An 18,863-nucleotide genomic window follows, 5' to 3' on the forward strand; every position below is an offset into this window, starting at 1 on the left:
GAAATTGCTGACTGTCGTCATGACGACAGCCGGCGATCTCACCAGGAGGAAGCAGAGCCCCGAAGGAGAGGAAGAAGAATGGCAGCCGACGTTGAGATCCTCCAGGCGGTATGTAGAAATGTCCACTGTGCGCTATACTCTACACACAGCCTCCGGTGGCTACCCCGAGCAGAGGTTGGGATTACCGCTCTTAGCTGCGGTTTTCCACTCTGACCCCAGTTTGGGATTACCGACAAGGAGGTTAAAGAGCAGCACCTACTCTCCCTACTGCCACTCTGATCACTCCTCCTATCTATACAAGAGTCTTCCATCTTCATCTTTGAATGAATTTCCCTCACTTTCTCCAGACAAGAAGTGGGAACATTTTTAATAAAATAGTTTTTGCAGTAGGAAAGAGTTAAAATCCCCAGCGTGCTTTCCTTTCCTGTCCCTGACACTACCAGTCTCCATATTAAAGCCACAAAATTCCATGTAGTTCCAGAGACATCAATTCAAAGAGAATCTCAGCAAAGGGGGCACATACAGTATGGCATAAAGCTTTGAAAATGATTACATTTTAACTTACCTTCCATCTACAATGATTATGTTTTCCTGTCCATCTGGCAAACACACTGTGAGTTCCACTTTCCTATGCAAGAGATTTTCTTTGGTTTCTTCTGTACTTTGACTTCCAGTTCCATCTGACTCCGTGGAGGACATGTGCTCCATGTGGGGCTTCATGGGTTGTGGTGGAAGAGGAGCACGGGTTTTTATTTTCTTACTGAAAGAAAAGCAGGTAGATTAAGAATACGATTAATACGATAATATTGTCATTCAACATTTTACAAGTACTTTAAACATTGGCACAATACAGTGTATGTTCATATTGGCCAGCATTCTGATCTTACAGCTCTGGGGCACTGAGTTCAAGTCTAATCAATGTCACTATAAGCATGAAGTTTGTGGGCTCTATCAATGTTTTTGAGAGTTTAATCTAGATAGTTCAAGAACAGATTAGTTGGTAAGCTGGCTTTTTAACTAGCCCCAATGTGTTGTTGCACATTAGATAGTCATGCTCTTTGAGGGGCTGGGAAAGGTGTGAATGGTTTTGTATAGTCTGTAAAGTATTGCAAAATGGTACTGTGCTCTTTTAGATCCCTTGCCGGTTCCATGTTGTACTGTAGTAAGATGCAGTTTACGATGGAGTATCCACAAAGATTTTTGTTTTACATTAAAGAAGTCCTCCTGGCAAGAAATTTATTACAGTAGCTAATACTGGGCATTTAGGCCTCTTTCATACTATATGAGATGTAAAATGCTCATTGAATCATTAGCAACGTCAAAAACACCTTTGTTTGTGTTTTAGGCATAGTGTATTCATTATTGTCATGTAAGGAAACAAGCACTTTAATCAGTTCTGTAGTCTGCAGTGTTCAATGGCATGTATGATTTAAAAGGTGCCACTGAAATGCATTAGAAGCACTGCCAACAGAAATGTATGTTATTGTGTGCATGGCCACATTTCAAGCAAGCCACAAAGGCTGTGGCTGCGGGCAGTGAGTGAGCACTGGCAGGTAACTTTCTGAGCAATCACAAATGCCTGAGTGCCTCATACAGTGGTAGCGCCCCCATGTGCCCACTCCCCAAGTAGTTCAGAGCCTCTCCTGGAAGACTCCTTTAGCACAGCATAATTTCTATGCTGTTTAGCTGTCACTAGAGAACAATTTGCCTAGGCTGCTATCAGCTGTGGCTGCCATGTTTTTGTAGCCTAGCACTACATGCAGATTACAATGGACACATGACTATGGTAGGGATTAGATTGTGAGCTCCTCTGATGGACAGTTAGAGACAAGACTATATGTACTCTGTTAAGCAGTGCAGAAGATGTTGGCACTATATAGTTAATAATAATGATAATTGTCTATAGCGAGGAGACCACAGCCTCCTTGCACTGAGAACACTTTTTGAGATGCTGTCTTGCTCTGAAAGCATCCATCAGACAATGTGACTCGCCACCATCCTCCTGCAGGCTTTCTGAATCTCAGCATGCAGCAGCATTGCCTATGTGTCCCATACAACCCTGATGGCTGGGAGATAGGTCTGTGTGCAGATGTTTATATTATATTGCTGAGTATATTTGTAGTGCTGGACTGTGTGTGTGTGTGTGTGTGTGTGTGTGTGTGTGTGTGTGTGTGTGTGTGTGTGTGTGTGTGTGTGTGTGTGTGTGTGCCAAGGTTTGTGCAATTGCTGTGTGTGTGTTTGTCTGTTTTATAGTAATTTTAAATGTTATTGTACCCAATACCTCTCCCACATCTAGCAGTCTAAAGATGCCCATTAAAGGTACAATCTGGCAGCCAATAAATTGTTGGCGCTAGTCTACTTTAGAGGACCCAGCAGGAAACCTTATAGGAAACAGTCACTGTACCTTTTTACAGCACAAAGCATTGTGATTGAGCAAATAGTGGGGGAGCAGTTTATTACCACCTAGCTGTTCGAGAGGGTGCCGTCCACCCAATCATGCTAGATGAATTTTCCTATGAGGTTTCCGCTGGGTTCCCTTAAAGAGAACCTGTACTGAGTAAAAATATTTAAAATAAACACATGAGGTAACTTCAAATGAACATTACATAGGTACCTTGCCATCAGTTCCTCTCAGAAGCTCACCATTTTCTTCTGACAATAATCCCTTCCAGTTCTGACAATATTTTGTCAGATCTGAAATATATCAGTTGCTGTCAATAAAATATCAGTTGCTGTCAGTTATAGCTGAGAGGAAAACTGATGTACCAGGTAATGTCCATGTTTCCCTATGGCTCAAGTGGGCGATGTTACAGTTTAACTGTGTGCTGACCAGAAAGCTGTTATGGGTACTGGCCATTTTCAAAATGGAGGACTGAAAATTCCCTTGATCACCGTGAACAAACAGGACGCGGGACAGGAGAGAGACACTGAGGAGTAGACTACATGGAAGGTAAGTATGACTTGTGTATGCTTATTTTGACTTTTCATTTTCAGTTCAGGTTTTCTTTAAGTAGACTGTAGACTTGCACCCCGTTTCCGAGCGATTACTGTGGCGATCGGAAAAGATTGATCGACTGAGTGCACCATTAATAGGCAGCTTTAGACTGCCTAGACTTAGACTTTTCACCGCCTCAGCACTCTCTGTGCCCTGACTCTCCTGCCATCCAGCTGACACTCTCTGTACCATGACTCTCCCCTCACTCTGTCATCATTCACCTAATGCTCTCTGTGGTCTAACTCTTCTGTCATCCACCTGACGCTCTCTGTGCCCTGACACTCCTGCCTTCCACCAGACGCTCTCTGTGCCCTCACTCTCCTGCCATGCACCTGATGCTCTCTGTGCCCTGACACTCCTGCCTTCCACCAGACGCTCTCTGTGCCCTCACTCTCCTGCCATGCACCTGAGGCTCTCTGTGCCCTGACTCTCCTGCCATGCACCTGAGGCTCTCTGTGCCCTGACTCTCCTGCCATGCACCTGAGGCTCTCTGTGCCCTGACTCTCCTGCCATCCACCAGACACCTTCTGTGCCCTGACTCTCCTGCCATGCACCTGACGCTCTCTGTGCCCTTACTCTCCTGCCTTCCACCAGACAACCTCTGTGCCCTGACTCTCCTGCCATGCACCTGACACTCTCTATGCCCTCACTCTCCTGCCATGCACCTAACGCTCTCTGTGCCCTGACTCTCCTGCCATGCACCTGATGCTCTCTGTGCCCTCACTCTCCTGGCATGCACCAGACGCTCTCTGTGCCCTGACTCTCCTGCCATCTACCAGACACCCTCTGTGCCCTGACTCTCCTGCCATGCACTTGAGGCTCTCTATGCCCTGACTCTCCTGCCATGCACCTGAGGCTCTCTGTGCCCTGACTCTCCTGCCATGCACCTGAGGCTCTCTGTGCCCTGACTCTCCTGCCATGCACCTGAGGCTCTCTGTGCCCTGACTCTCCTGCCATGCACCTGAGGCTCTCTGTGGCCTGACTCTCCTGCCATGCACCTGAGGCTCTCTGTGCCCTGACTCTCCTGCCATGCACCTGAGGCTCTCTGTGCCCTGACTCTCCTGCCATGCACCTGACGCTCTCTGTGCCCTCACTCTCCTGGCATGCACCGGATGCTCTCTATGCCCTGACTCTCCTGCCATCTACCAGACACCCTCTGTGCCCTGACTCTCCTGCCATGCACTTGAGGCTCTCTATGCCCTGACTCTCCTGCCATGCACCTGAGGCTCTCTGTGCCCTGACTCTCCTGCCATGCACCTGAGGCTCTCTGTGCCCTGACTCTCCTGCCATGCACCTGAGGCTCTCTGTGCCCTGACTCTCCTGCCATGCACCTGAGGCTCTCTGTGCCCTGACACTCCTGCCATGCACCTGAGGCTCTCTGTGCCCTGACTCTCCTGCCATGCACCTGAGGCTCTCTGTGCCCTGACTCTCCTGCCATGCACCTGAGGCTCTCTGTGCCCTGACTCTCCTGCTATGCACCTGAGGCTCTCTGTGCCCTGACTCTCCTGCTATCCACCAGACACCTTCTGTGCCCTGACTCTCCTGCCATGCACCTGACGCTCTCTGTGCCCTTACTCTCCTGCCTTCCACCAGACAACCTCTGTGCCCTGACTCTCCTGCCATGCACCTGACACTCTCTATGCCCTCACTCTCCTGCCATGCACCTAATGCTCTCTGTGCCCTGACTCTCCTGCCATGCACCTGATGCTCTCTGTGCCCTCACTCTCCTGGCATGCACCAGACGCTCTCTGTGCCCTGACTCTCCTGCCATCTACCAGACACCCTCTGTGCCCTGACTCTCCTGCCATGCACTTGAGGCTCTCTATGCCCTGACTCTCCTGCCATGCACCTGAGGCTCTCTGTGCCCTGACTCTCCTGCCATGCACCTGAGGCTCTCTGTGCCCTGACTCTCCTGCCATGCACCTGAGGCTCTCTGTGCCCTGACTCTCCTGCCATGCACCTGAGGCTCTCTGTGCCCTGACTCTCCTGCCATGCACCTGAGGCTCTCTGTGCCCTGACTCTCCTGACATGCACCTGAGGCTCTCTGTGCCCTGACTCTCCTGCCATGCACCTGAGGCTCTCTGTGCCCTGACTCTCCTGCCATGCACCTGAGGCTCTCTGTGCCCTGACTCTCCTGCCATGCACCTGACGCTCTCTGTGCCCTCACTCTCCTGGCATGCACCGGATGCTCTCTGTGCCCTGACTCTCCTGCCATCTACCAGACACCCTCTGTGCCCTGACTCTCCTGCCATGCACTTGAGGCTCTCTATGCCCTGACTCTCCTGCCATGCACCTGAGGCTCTCTGTGCCCTGACTCTCCTGCCATGCACTTGAGGCTCTCTGTGCCCTGACTCTCCTGCCATGCACCTGAGGCTCTCTGTGCCCTGACTCTCCTGCCATGCACCTGAGGATCTCTGTGCCCTGACTCTCCTGCCATGCACCTGAGGATCTCTGTGCCCTGACTCTCCTGCCATGCACCCGAGGCTCTCTGTGCCCTGACTCTCCTGCCATGCACCTGAGGCTCTCTGTGCCCTGACACTCCTGCCATGCACCTGAGGCTCTCTGTGCCCTGACTCTCCTGCCATGCACCTGAGGCTCTCTGTGCCCTGACTCTCCTGCCATGCACCTGAGGCTCTCTGTGCCCTGACTCTCCTGCTATGCACCTGAGGCTCTCTGTGCCCTGACTCTCCTGCCATCCACCAGACACCTTCTGTGCCCTGACTCTCCTGCCATGCACCTGACGCTCTCTGTGCCCTTACTCTCCTGCCTTCCACCAGACAACCTCTGTGCCCTGACTCTCCTGCCATGCACCTGACACTCTCTATGCCCTCACTCTCCTGCCATGCACCTAACGCTCTCTGTGCCCTGACTCTCCTGCCATGCACCTGATGCTCTCTGTGCCCTCACTCTCCTGGCATGCACCAGACGCTCTCTGTGCCCTGACTCTCCTGCCATCTACCAGACACCCTCTGTGCCCTGACTCTCCTGCCATGCACTTGAGGCTCTCTATGCCCTGACTCTCCTGCCATGCACCTGAGGCTCTCTGTGCCCTGACTCTCCTGCCATGCACCTGAGGCTCTCTGTGCCCTGACTCTCCTGCCATGCACCTGAGGCTCTCTGTGCCCTGACTCTCCTGCCATGCACCTGAGGCTCTCTGTGCCCTGACTCTCCTGACATGCACCTGAGGCTCTCTGTGCCCTGACTCTCCTGCCATGCACCTGAGGCTCTCTGTGCCCTGACTCTCCTGCCATGCACCTGAGGCTCTCTGTGCCCTGACTCTCCTGCCATGCACCTGACGCTCTCTGTGCCCTCACTCTCCTGGCATGCACCGGATGCTCTCTGTGCCCTGACTCTCCTGCCATCTACCAGACACCCTCTGTGCCCTGACTCTCCTGCCATGCACTTGAGGCTCTCTATGCCCTGACTCTCCTGCCATGCACCTGAGGCTCTCTGTGCCCTGACTCTCCTGCCATGCACTTGAGGCTCTCTGTGCCCTGACTCTCCTGCCATGCACCTGAGGCTCTCTGTGCCCTGACTCTCCTGCCATGCACCTGAGGCTCTCTGTGCCCTGACTCTCCTGCCACGCACCTGAGGATCTCTGTGCCCTGACTCTCCTGCCATGCACCTGAGGCTCTCTGTGCCCTGACTCTCCTGCCATGCACCTGAGGCTCTCTGTGCCCTGACTCTCCTGCCATGCACCTGAGGCTCTCTGTGCCCTGACTCTCCTTCCATGCACCTGAGGCTCTCTGTGCCCTGACTCGCCTGCCATGCACGTGAGGCTCTCTGTGCCCTGACTCTCCTGCCATCCACCAGACACCTTCTGTGCCCTGACTCTCCTGCCATGCACCTGACGCTCTCTGTGCCCTTACTCTCCTGCCTTCCACCAGACAACCTCTGTGCCCTGACTCTCCTGCCATGCACCTGACACTCTCTATGCCCTCACTCTCCTGCCATGCACCTAACGCTCTCTGTGCCCTGACTCTCCTGCCATGCACCTGACGCTCTCTGTGCCCTCACTCTCCTGGCATGCACCGGACGCTCTCTGTGCCCTGACTCTCCTGCCATCTACCAGACACCCTCTGTGCCCTGATTCTCCTGCCATGCACTTGAGGCTCTCTATGCCCTGACTCTCCTGCCATGCACCTGAGGCTCTCTGTGCCCTGACTCTCCTGCCATGCACCTGAGGCTCTCTGTGCCCTGACTCTCCTGCCATGCACCTGAGGCTCTCTGTGCCCTGACTCTCCTGCCATGCACCTGAGGCTCTCTATGCCCTCACTTTCCTGCCATGCACCTAACGCTCTCTGTGCCCTGACTCTCCTGCCATGCACCTAACGCTCTCTGTGCCCTGACTCTCCTGCCATGCACTTGAGGCTCTCTATGCCCTGACTCTCCTGCCATGCACCTGAGGCTCTCTGTGCCCTGACTCTCCTGCCATGCACCTGAGGATCTCTGTGCCCTGACTCTCCTGCCATGCACCTGAGGCTCTCTGTGCCCTGACTCTCCTGCCATGCACCTGAGGCTCTCTGTGCCCTGACTCTCCTGCCATGCACCTGAGGCTCTCTGTGCCCTGACTCTCCTGCCATGCACCTGACACTCTCTGTGTCCTGACTCTCCTGCCATCCACCAGACACCCTCTGTGCCCTGACTCTCCTGGCATGCACCTGACGCTCTCTGTGCCCTCACTCTCCTGGCATGCACCAGATGCTCTCTGTGCCCTCACTCTCCCGCCATCCATTAGACACCCTCTGTGCCCTGACTCTCCTGCCATGCACCTGACGCTCTTTGTGCCCTGACTCTCTCCTCACTCTGCTGCCATCCACATGATTCTCCCTGTGTTCTGAATCTCCCCTCATTCTGCTGCCATTAACCTGACGCTCTCTGTGCCCTGACTTTCCCACGATCCACCTGACGCTCTCTGTGCCCTGACTTTCCCACCGCCCACCTGACACTCTCTGTGCCCCGACTCTGCCGCCATCCAACTGATGCTCTCTGCATTGAAAAGAAATGTAACAACTTGTATGTTGTGTGGCCACCTTTAAAGGGATACTGTAGGGGGGGGGGGTCGGGGGAAAATGAGCTGAACTTACCCGGGGCTTCTAATGGTCCCCCGCAGACATCCTGTGTTGGCGCAGCCACTCCCCAATGCTCCGGCCCCGCCTCCGGTTCACTTCTGGAATTTCAGACTTTAAAGTCAGAAAACCACTGCGCCTGCGTTGCCGTGTCCTCGCTCCTGCTGATGTCACCAGGAGTGTACTGCGCAGACACAGACCATACTGGGCCTGCGCTGTGCGCTCTTGATGACATCAGCGGGATCGAGGACACGGCAACGCAGGCGCAGTGGTTTTCTGACTTTAAAGTCAGAAATTCCAGAAGTGAACCAGGGGTGGGGCCGGAGCATCGGTGAGCGGCTGCGCAGGCACAGGAAGTCTGCGGGGGACCATTAGAAGCCCCGGGTAAGTTCAGCTCATTTTCCCCCGACCCCCCTACAGTATCCCTTTAAGCTCTTGTTGCAGATGCTGTCTGGCTGAAAAATGCAGAGATTTGCAAGAATCATGTAATCACTTGTGTCAGTAGCAAACACCCATGTGATTTCTGTGTCAATATTTTTATTAAAAAACAGAAACCAGAGAAAATACAATTTACATTTCATCTACATAGCAGGACTTCCTAAACAATGATCAGTTTGATGAACAAATCCTAAACAATAATAGTCCTATCAAAGTTTCATTGGTAAATTGGGTGAGAAAATTATAAAGAGATTAAATTAGCAAAAATGGAATTACACAACAAACATTCAACTAGAATATATGCAACATTATACATGTGACTTGCAAAGATTGCATAAGGTGTGAAAACATCAATAATGCAAGTTATGATTTAACTAACTTGGCAGCTGTGTAAGCTGCTATTGACAATTATGTGAATAGGTAAAGGAAAGAAGGGAACACAAGAGGAGAAAATGAATAGTACTGGTGATGTGGGAAGAGAAATAAAGAATGTATCTCTGTCTTGGCTCAATGAGGCTTCCGCTTCCCCCCAGCCCTCCACCACTAAGGCCTAACTGGGCTAGCCTCCCCAGATATCAGAGTGGATCCGGCTATATTCTTCCAAGAGATGGTGGAGAACCAGTTAGGTAATCATTAGTATATAATGGTTTATAGATTCTTTAAAATGTGCAAGGTGACTTTTTGATTAATGACAGCGTGACAAATATATCAGCAGTAATCTGGGTCTTTACAGAATAGGAACTGAAAAAAAATATTTTTTTGAACAACTGCTTTAGGCTTTACAGTAAACTTGAATATATATTTTTTTTCTAATTTGTATTAAAAGGCAAATAGGTCCTTTAAATCCCTTCACAGTTCACAACAGCACCCCGAAAGTGAAAAAGGAGCAGATCAGCTTCTCTTTCCTGACTGTGTATGAATGGCATTCCAGGGCATTCTCAGACCACCCTCTCTGGTGTTGGTGAGCTCATGAGAGGTTTGCATTTTGACCACTTTGAAGGCTTCACATTTTTATTTTACTATGGTATAAAGCAGCACTGTAGCAATTAACTCGCTTTACTTGGGAGGATTCAACAGATATAGATAAATGCTTACATTTTATGCAGAGCTAAATTAAGAAACTGTTCCTACTTGAATAATGTGTTCACTTGCTGTGACTCCTTTCTGCCTCATTTTAATAACTGATACACTATAAACATGTGCTGACTGGAACAGCCGAAGTATATTCTGTTGCTGTTTAACTGGATCTAAAACTAGTGGGTGATCGAGAGCATTAATTTGCCATAGAAAACCAGTTTACTGTAGTACACATAGACATCAGCATAGCACTAGCATGCTATTTTAGGGCACACAGTAAATAAATAATAACGCAAACTCCACCCAACATCACATTTTTATATTTCTAATATTTCATGGTCTGGACAATTTATTTCTATACTTTTTAACAAATGAGATAGATAGTACTGGTATAAGAAGTATTTATGTCAGAATCATACAACAGAAAGCAACCTATTTCTCCCTGAGCCAGAAAGGAAAACCGCTACTGCACCTGCACGAGGCTTATACAAGATTGTTATGATCCTGAAACTCAGTCCCCCTTCCAAGGTAAGTTAGCAAGAAAATGCTCAAGTTTGATATTACTTTTTTACCTAATTTTTAGTATGTTTTCAATTGCTAAGTGTTGAAAAGTTTTCATTATTTTACATAAGATGGACATTATCTCCTGTGAGAAAACTCAGGAGAAAAAGTTAATTGGATGAGGGCCTAAATATTTCCATCCAGCACGAAAGCTACAGTAAAGTCTCATAATCACAAGAACCTGATGTAGGTGCAAAGTTGGCCATAAGGAGTTCATGGGGTTTATGGAGTGGATATGTACGCAGCAGGGGTTTATACTCTAGCTAGGGAGAATCTACACTTCTTTCACCTGCTGAGTTTTGTGAATGTACTGCGGGTCATGGAAATAACTCTCTCAAAGGGCTGCATGTATGCATTGATAAAAGGAATTTTATACTTATAAATGTTTTCACCATTAAATATTTTGTAGCTACCAATGACTAAAGTGGCCACACACCATACAATTTTTTAAATATCTGTTCAATTTAAGAATTGCAATCAATGACCAATGTACCAACACATATGTTCAATTTTTCCATTATTATTATAAAAAAATGATTGAAAACTCTGACAAAATTGCTAGGGTGTGTATATTAATAAATTGACAATCCAACACACACCATATAATCTTTAGAAAGATTGAAGAAAAATATCTGGCATTCCGGATCTATAAAAATCGAAGAAAACGGGAAATCCGATTGGATTTTTCAGTCGAATGAAAAAAAAAGCTTTCGATTGTATCGGGAGAGACAATCGTTTTTATCGAATTGCCTTAAAATCGGATAATTTTATTGTATCGTGTGTGGCCACCTTTAAGCAGAACTATATCCAATGATATATACTGTTGGGCAAAACAGCCCATGGCATAAACAGAGCATTAACAATAAAATAAATATATCTCAAATACTCTGGTTTCTTTAAAAATCCTTGAAATCACATTACCTATTTAGTCTTTTCCCCCTGGATATGTACCAGTATTTTATCTAGTTGAGATGAAGACTAGCTGGGTTGTCAAAAAGTACCCAGTGACTGACTGGTGGATCCACTTGTCCTACAGGTCAATAAATGTGGTCCCAAATGTGATTGACTGGGTTGTGTTTTGGGGAAATTGGGGGCCTAATCAAAATGTAATTCATCACAGAAGGCAATCCTCAGCCACTCAATGCACATCCAATGTTGGTACGTCTGAGCAAACTGAAGCTGTTTTTTGCAATAAACCTACATAAGCATGTGTACAGTCACCAGCTGTCTTCTCTGGAACCCTATTCACAACAGAGTTCACTGCACAATCTTTTTGATACATATCTGTAAACCGGTAATTTATTTGGATGCTCCATGGCGTGCTGGTTGGCCCACATAAACCTGCATAGCAGACAGTAACCTCTCATTTTGATGGCTTGTGCTGCCCCACGATTGAACCCTCTGGTCATCGAAAAGACTCCATTAATTGACTCATAGACCGTTTTAACCACAGCTTCCCGTGAACAGTTCACAAACTCTGCCATTTCCCCAAAAATTGCTGCCCTTGGCCCAGAAGTCAACGACCATGCCTCTTTCAATGTCTGATAAATCTGTCTTTTTCCCCTTTGGCAGTCAGTTTTTATATTGGCAACTTGCTGACATTCCACTTTATATACCAAACATGCTTGCATGCAACAGGTGCATTCATCTCCTGAGTGTGAGTACCTTGTGTTAGGACTCAACCACATATTTTACTGTGAAGTAACTTGAAGGGAAGAGGTTAAATAGCTAATATCATTTCCCTCCTTTATCAAAAAATACAGCTGTTTTCTCTTTCTTTACATTGACCTTACCCATCTATCTTAAAGCATGGAGTGGTTTCAAACCCTACCATCACGGCAATGGTTTGTGGACACTCAGTTATTTAACACTTGAGACAATAATGTCATACATAAGCAGCAAACATAAGCAGAATTATCTCATCACAAAGGAGATTCTTCTATGAAAATTGTACTGTTAGTCCTTACTAGTGATCAGTCCTCACCAGCTGCCTGCAGTATTTGAGACTAATTGGACTGGTTGAATATTCACATTTCTGTCAAATAACTAGGCTTCATGTGGCTACCAGCTTCTGCAGAATGGGGAGTCTTTCTAGTAAGTATCCTATTTGTAGTTTATTCATCAGTTATAGCTGCTCTCATATACTTGTCTGGCAACATATTGTTTTCCTTTCTTTGAGCTCTACAGTATTTATCACAGCATTTCACCCTATTTGTTTTCCTTCCTAAATAGAAGTACCTAGCAAGCCATAGATATTTTAGAGTTAGAGAATGGAATGAAGGTTTTTGTGCATCCTAATCTGTCTCCTCCCCCATATGACCATCTGGAGCACTAGAGTTGAGGCTGAAGCATGAGTTCATAGGAGGTGTGCACATCCAGAATTCAATACGGGCAAATAACAGGACAAACCTGTTAATCAAGCATAGATTATTTTAGGAAACAGGTAGCACCAAATGTAAGGAAGGGGACTCCTTTAGCTGTTTTGTTTGTTTGTTAGTGAGTTATTTTTAACACAGTCCTGGCAAGCAGTAAATTACTGCTTGCCAGGACTGTGAACCCGATTATTAGTTTCTACAAGTCACTATATTCAAAACTGGCACAACTCAAACACATTTAAGAATCTCAGATTGCCCCACTAGCTGAACATTTCATGGGTAGCTGCAGACCGACATGTAAAGGTAAAGGAAACGTTAATAACAACAAATTGCAAAAACATTTATACAAGCCTAATATGTAATTACAGCAACTTGTTAACAAAAGTGGAATGTCTTTTTAAATCTTTAAATCACACTCGTGACCCTACTGAAGGTTCCTACTATCGGTGCAATTTTCAGTGAAAAATCGCCTGAGCGATCAGGTGAATGCAACCAGAAACCATCCAATTTGTACTTCCTATTCATCACAACGGATTATAAAAATGTTTACTGATCAACTAAATTGTCATAGAATGATCACCATTAGAATTGTTCACAGTCAAGTTGTGACATATACGAGGTTTATTAGTGGGCACCTTAACATTGTAGATATAGAAAATTAATTCTAAGTTTTCCTCACTGCTATCTTCAACTACTATATGGTTAATACTGCAGAAACACAATACATGCCCCACTACATCACATGGTTATTTTAATGTCAATGTTGGACCACAAATCTCATCATATGTCACAGGCATCTTTACTGGCTCTACAGACCTAAGTATGACCGTGCTTTATTGGATTACGTTGTTTATGTGGAGCTACAGGTCTCAGCATGCACTACAAGCATTACTTGTGTCAGTAATGTTACTGAAAAGTCCTATCATGTTTTACTAGTAAATTCTCCTCTTTAATTACTAAACTGTGAGTCAGAAATTACTATATTTCCTATATTTCCATTGATTTCCCTTTACTATTCCTAAGCCCTAAAGTACAAACATTAGTGAACTTTTGCTAATAAAATAACCAGCTGGTAGTAGAATTGCTCTGATAACTTCTGTCTAAAAAACAAAACACATGCACAGAAGGTAAATAATAGCAGATAGCATGATGGATTAGCTAGTAGTTTTCAGTTGTTAAAGTGCAGACTCACATATGACAGACTTTACTATAATCACTGTCCATAGAATTCACAGGAAATTAATGGAATGTCAGTACACTTTCTAAAATCACTTCAAGCAGGTTTACAATCTACCACAAGCCAGTAAAACTTGTGTGCAGTTGTCACGCTTTGTATATAATATAACTATAGATTTTTTTTTCTATCTTGTAAACTTATGTATGTATATATATATATATATATATATGTATATATATATATATATATATATATATATATATATATATATATATATATATATATATATATATATATATATATATATATATTCAATGCTTTTTACAAGCTGTCTCCTAAGAACATTTTATCAGTAATGAAGTGTAATGAAGCCTAATGTTCAGCTTGGTAGACTACTAAGGGGATCAATCACAAATGCTGTATAAAATCTGTACACAAGATGAAAGCCTAAAATAAGGTCATTTTTTTACAAAGTGAAAAAATGGCATAAATTGTCCATAGTAAAACAGCTTAATACTAAAATATTTGTCCATTCATGTATAGAAAGAAGTCAGAAACAATGATTTGATTTACATACATACCTGGATGTGAGAAAATAAGTTCCTAGTGAAGTGCCTAAGTTTCTATATCTTTTCGTCTCCGTTATATCGCTTAGGGATAAAGACTGTTGTTTTGTCCCAGATAACTGAGATGGTTCAGAATTTGAGCTGACATAGTCCTTTGCAGGATTCCACAGTACAACATAAGACATCACAGCTCTATTGCTACGTTAACAAGTCAAAGTCCTAACAGCGTCCGTCTCAGATGGTTATTCATTAATGTTAACATAAAGTATTGTAACTACAGTCCTCCTAATCCTCAGGCAGTGGCAGTACTCTTATGTAATACGAGTAATTTAATTCTAATTATTATAATTACACGCCAGCTCAATATTCCCAGCCCATAGTTCCCTAAATCATGTTGACAATACTGAATGATCTCATACCATGAAAAGCAATGTCATAATACTATTTCATATATGTGGCAGAACACTTAGAAAGCATGAAAGCAAACCTTTGTAACAGAAAATGATCATGAAAAAAAAAACAGATCATCTTCAGTAAACACCACATTATTGTTGTTATTATTATTGATTTATAAAGCACCAACATGTATGCAGCATGATCATCAGTTTCAGAGAAAGAGGCTGCTGAAATCTGGTGAACCTGCTAGTGAAAGTGTGTTGAGCTTCAGAACTTCTGCATTGTTCTGTAATATGTCTGTGTGACTGCTTCAACCCCAAGGGTTTTTTTGCCCTATGGACCAGAGCAATTTTCACCTGTCAGCGCTCCTCCCTTTCATTCACCGATAACTTTAATACTTCTTATCACAACAAAATGATATACCTTGCTCATAAGCCACAAAGGAATATCTACATCCCTGTCACGGTAAGTTAAGTCCGGCGGGGCGTAGATATACTTTTCATAAAACAATATGTAGTTAAAGGATACATGAGAACTAAAACAAAACCTTCAACTTTACTTACCTGGGGCTTTCTCCAGCCCCTAGAAGTCTCTGTGTCAGTCGCCGCAGCTCTAATGTCATCCAGTCTTCTCCTGTCCCCTCCATAGAACCTGGCCAGGTCATCGGCCTCTGCACATGTGCATGCACCCGCCGCTAGTGGTCGTGAGTGCAACATCGGACCTGGGGCGAGGGACACAGAGACTTCTAGGGGCTGAAGGAAGGGAGGTAAAGCTGAAGCTTTTTTTTAGGTCTCATAGTGAACTTGAAGCGGAAATAAACTTATGAGAAAATTAATTCTTCAACTTATGGCATTAGAGATAACATTAATGGTAACTCAGAAAGAACTGTGCATTGCATAAAATTCCTGTGTGAATTACTCTATATAGGGAAAACAAAAAGGCGACTTGAAACATGTATTGGCGAGCATGTTAAAAACAAAGAATGCTGATAAAAAAAACAGTCGCTTGGACATCATTTTAAAGGAATACTGTAGGGGGGTCGGGGGAAAATGAGTTGAACTTACCCGGGGCTTCTAATGGTCCCCCGCAGACATCCTGTGCCCGAGCAGCCACTCACCGATGCTCCGGCCCTGCCTCCGGTTCACTTCTGGAATTTCATACTTTAAAGTCTGAAAACCACTGTGCTTGCGTTGCCGTGTCCTCGCTCCTGCTGATGTCATCAGGAGCGTACTGCGCAGGCCCAGTATGGTCAGTAAGCCCAGTAAGCTATTTACAACCTTATAATTTAAAAAACATTCGTAGTATACCCCCTTCAAATGCATATTTAAAAAGTTCAGACCCTTAGGTAATTATTTATGACTTTTTTTTTTTCATTGTAATTTTTTTTTTCCATTAAAAATTTTATTTGGGTAATATTTTGGCATGGGAAATAAAAAGTTAATTTTTAATGTTATTATATGTGTGAACTGTAATGTAAACAATATGTAGATGTAGTTTTACTATTTGGCCACAAGATGGCCACCTTCAGTTTTTTCTTTCTCCTTGTGCTTCTCGCTAAGCGGAAGCACAAGGATGATGTGGAAAATTTTACGCGCAGAAAGACTGAAGCCTCTTGTAAGAGCGCTTCGGTTTTTACGCTGGGAACACAGATCGGTGATCGGGAACCATGTTCCCGTTCACTGATCCCAGAGCTACCGGGGGACAGCATGGGGGCACGACCGTGATCGGGCGCGGGAGCGCGCTGAAGTGCGGCACCGCAGCAGAGCAGCCGCCCGGATGAAGCTCACATCCGGGCGGCAGAAATGGTTAAGAAGTACATTTCTTCCGCAGTAAAATGAGCCAAAAATTACTTTTCTCCTATGTTGCTGTCACTTACAGTAGGTAGTATAAATCTGACAGAAACGACAGGTTTTGGACTAGCACATCTCCTCATGGGGGGTTCACAGGGATTTCTTTATTTTCAAAATGCACTTAGTGAATGGCAGTTGCTCTGTCCAACTGCCAAAAACGTGTGCAGCGAGCAGGGAGGCTGGTCAGCATCTTTGTATTAATCTTTTTCAGGGAGTGTCTTTATAAAGAATAAAGGCCATGCTGAGAATCCCCTATGGAGAAATGGACAAGCCCAAAACCTGTTGGTAATGTCAGATTTCAACTACTTACTGTAAATGCCAGCAACATAGGAGAGAAGTAATTTATGGCTCATTTTACTCAGGAAGAAACGTACTTCTTATTTGCATGTGTTTTAAATTAAGATTTTCGTGACAGTTCCTCTTTAACCGCTTTAAGTTCCAGGACGTAAATTCTACGTCCTAATTAGTCCCCCTGTATGTTCTCGGATGTAGAATCTACGTCCTGCATTAAATTGCGCTGTTTTCCCCCACTGCGCGTGCACGCACATGCGCATGCATGTGACCGTGCTTGCACGTACTCGTGCACAGTCACGTGAATGATCCCTGTGAATGATTGTTGCTGTTAGCCAGCAACAATCATTCAATAAAGTTAGAAAAAAAGTTGTAAAAGTAAAAAAAAATTTTTTAAAGTGACATGGGCCCAATAAAATAAAAAGCATTTTTTTTAAAATTCCCCATTAATGTTTAACCCAAACTTAGCCTATTAACCCATTATTAACCCCTGCAATACCTATGCATGTTTATAAACATTTAATGACTGCCACCAGTAGCGATCGGATGCAATCGCTAGGGGAAAGTTTCAGGCCCCAATGCTCTACAGATACAATGCTCTGCCATTGCCTAGTGATGCATCTGTACAGCTCTATGCCCCCTGAACTGTCGCCCTAGCGAACACATTCGATCGCCACAGACGCGCAGACTGGGGATAACGGTCCTCCACATGCTCAGCTAGAAGTAAAATATGGCATATGGGGTATCATTTTAATCGGGAAGGGCCAAATAATTTGTTTGTAAATGTTTTATAACTGTGGGATGTGAGATGTGAAAATTAGGGAGGGGGAAAAATGAAAGAAAAAATGTTTGTTTTCTGCAGTTACGCCTAATTTTTCCCCATAAATGGACTATAAAACAAAATAGTTTGGGTAGAAAAATATTAACCAAAGAAAGCCTAGATTGTACTGGAAAAAAAAAAGATATGTATCACTAAGATGGCATAGATAATTAAAAAGTTACTGCTGTATCAAAACGACACAGCTAAAGTGTCAAAAACGGCAGGAACTTTAAGTTGTAAAAACCGTGGAACGCGAAAGGGTTAATCACTTGACCACTAAGCGGTTTGTAACCCTGTAGGACCAGAGCAATTTTCACCAGTCAGCACTCCTCCCATTCTTTCGCCAATAACTTAATCACAACTAATCACAATGACATGATCTATATCTTGTTTTTTTGCCACCAATTAGGCTTTCTTTGGGATGTACATTATGCTAAGAATTATTTTATTCTACACACATTTTAGCCACAGCCATTTGTTCAGCCAAAAATGGAAAAAAATAATTATTTCTCGGTTTTCAGCCATTATAGTGTTACAATAAAATGTTCTACTGTGGATAAAACCCACACATTTTATTTGCCCATTTGTCCTGGTTATTGCAAAGTTTAAAATATTGCCCTAGTACAATGTATGGCACCAATATTTTATTAGGAAATAAAGGTGCATTTTTTCAGATTTGTGTCCATCACTATTTATAAGCCTGCAAATTAAAAAATGACAGTAATATATCCTCTTGACATACCTATTAAAAAAGTTCAGTCCCTAAGGCAACTATTTATGCATTTTTTTATGTATTTTTTTTAATATATATACAGTGGGTTGCAAAAGTATTCAGCCCCCTTGAAGTTTTCCACATTTTCTCATATTACTGCCACAAACATGAATCAATTTTATTGGAATTCCACATGAAAGACCAACACAAACTGGTGTACAAATGAGAAGTGGAACGAAAATCATACATGATTCCAAACATTCTTTACAAATAAATAACTGCAAAGTGGTGTGTGCATAATTATTCGGCCCCCTTTGATCTGAGTGCAGTCAGTTGCCTATAGACATTGCCTGATGAGTGCTAATGACTAAATAGAGTGCACTTGTGTGTAATCTAATGTCAGTACAAATACAGCTGCTCTGTGAGGGCAGAGGTTGTCTAAGAGAATATTGGGAGCAGCAACACCGTGAAGTCCAAAGAACACAAAAGACAGGTCAGAGATCAAGTTATTGAGAAATTTAAAGCAGGCTTAGGCT

General features: G+C 44.7%; 1 protein-coding gene across 3 annotated transcripts in view; it reads right to left on the reverse strand.

The window, feature by feature from the left end:
- Positions 1-18,863, reverse strand: part of COBL (cordon-bleu WH2 repeat protein) — a 609,262-nt gene that overhangs the window by 345,459 nt on the left and 244,940 nt on the right. For 2 of the 3 annotated variants that reach the window (XM_068236529.1, XM_068236527.1), the window contains exons 1-2: positions 14,274-14,501; positions 566-760 (exon numbers count right to left, since the gene is read on the reverse strand). In XM_068236529.1, the coding sequence (XP_068092630.1) occupies positions 566-760; positions 14,274-14,443 (365 nt within the window). In that variant the 5' untranslated portion in view covers positions 14,444-14,501. Of the gene's footprint in view, positions 1-565; positions 761-14,273; positions 14,502-18,863 lie in introns of those variants that run through there. The other variant, XM_068236528.1, reaches the window with a different exon arrangement.

Source organism: Hyperolius riggenbachi, chromosome 5, assembly GCF_040937935.1.
Source record: "Hyperolius riggenbachi isolate aHypRig1 chromosome 5, aHypRig1.pri, whole genome shotgun sequence".
NCBI lineage: Eukaryota > Metazoa > Chordata > Amphibia > Anura > Hyperoliidae > Hyperolius > Hyperolius riggenbachi.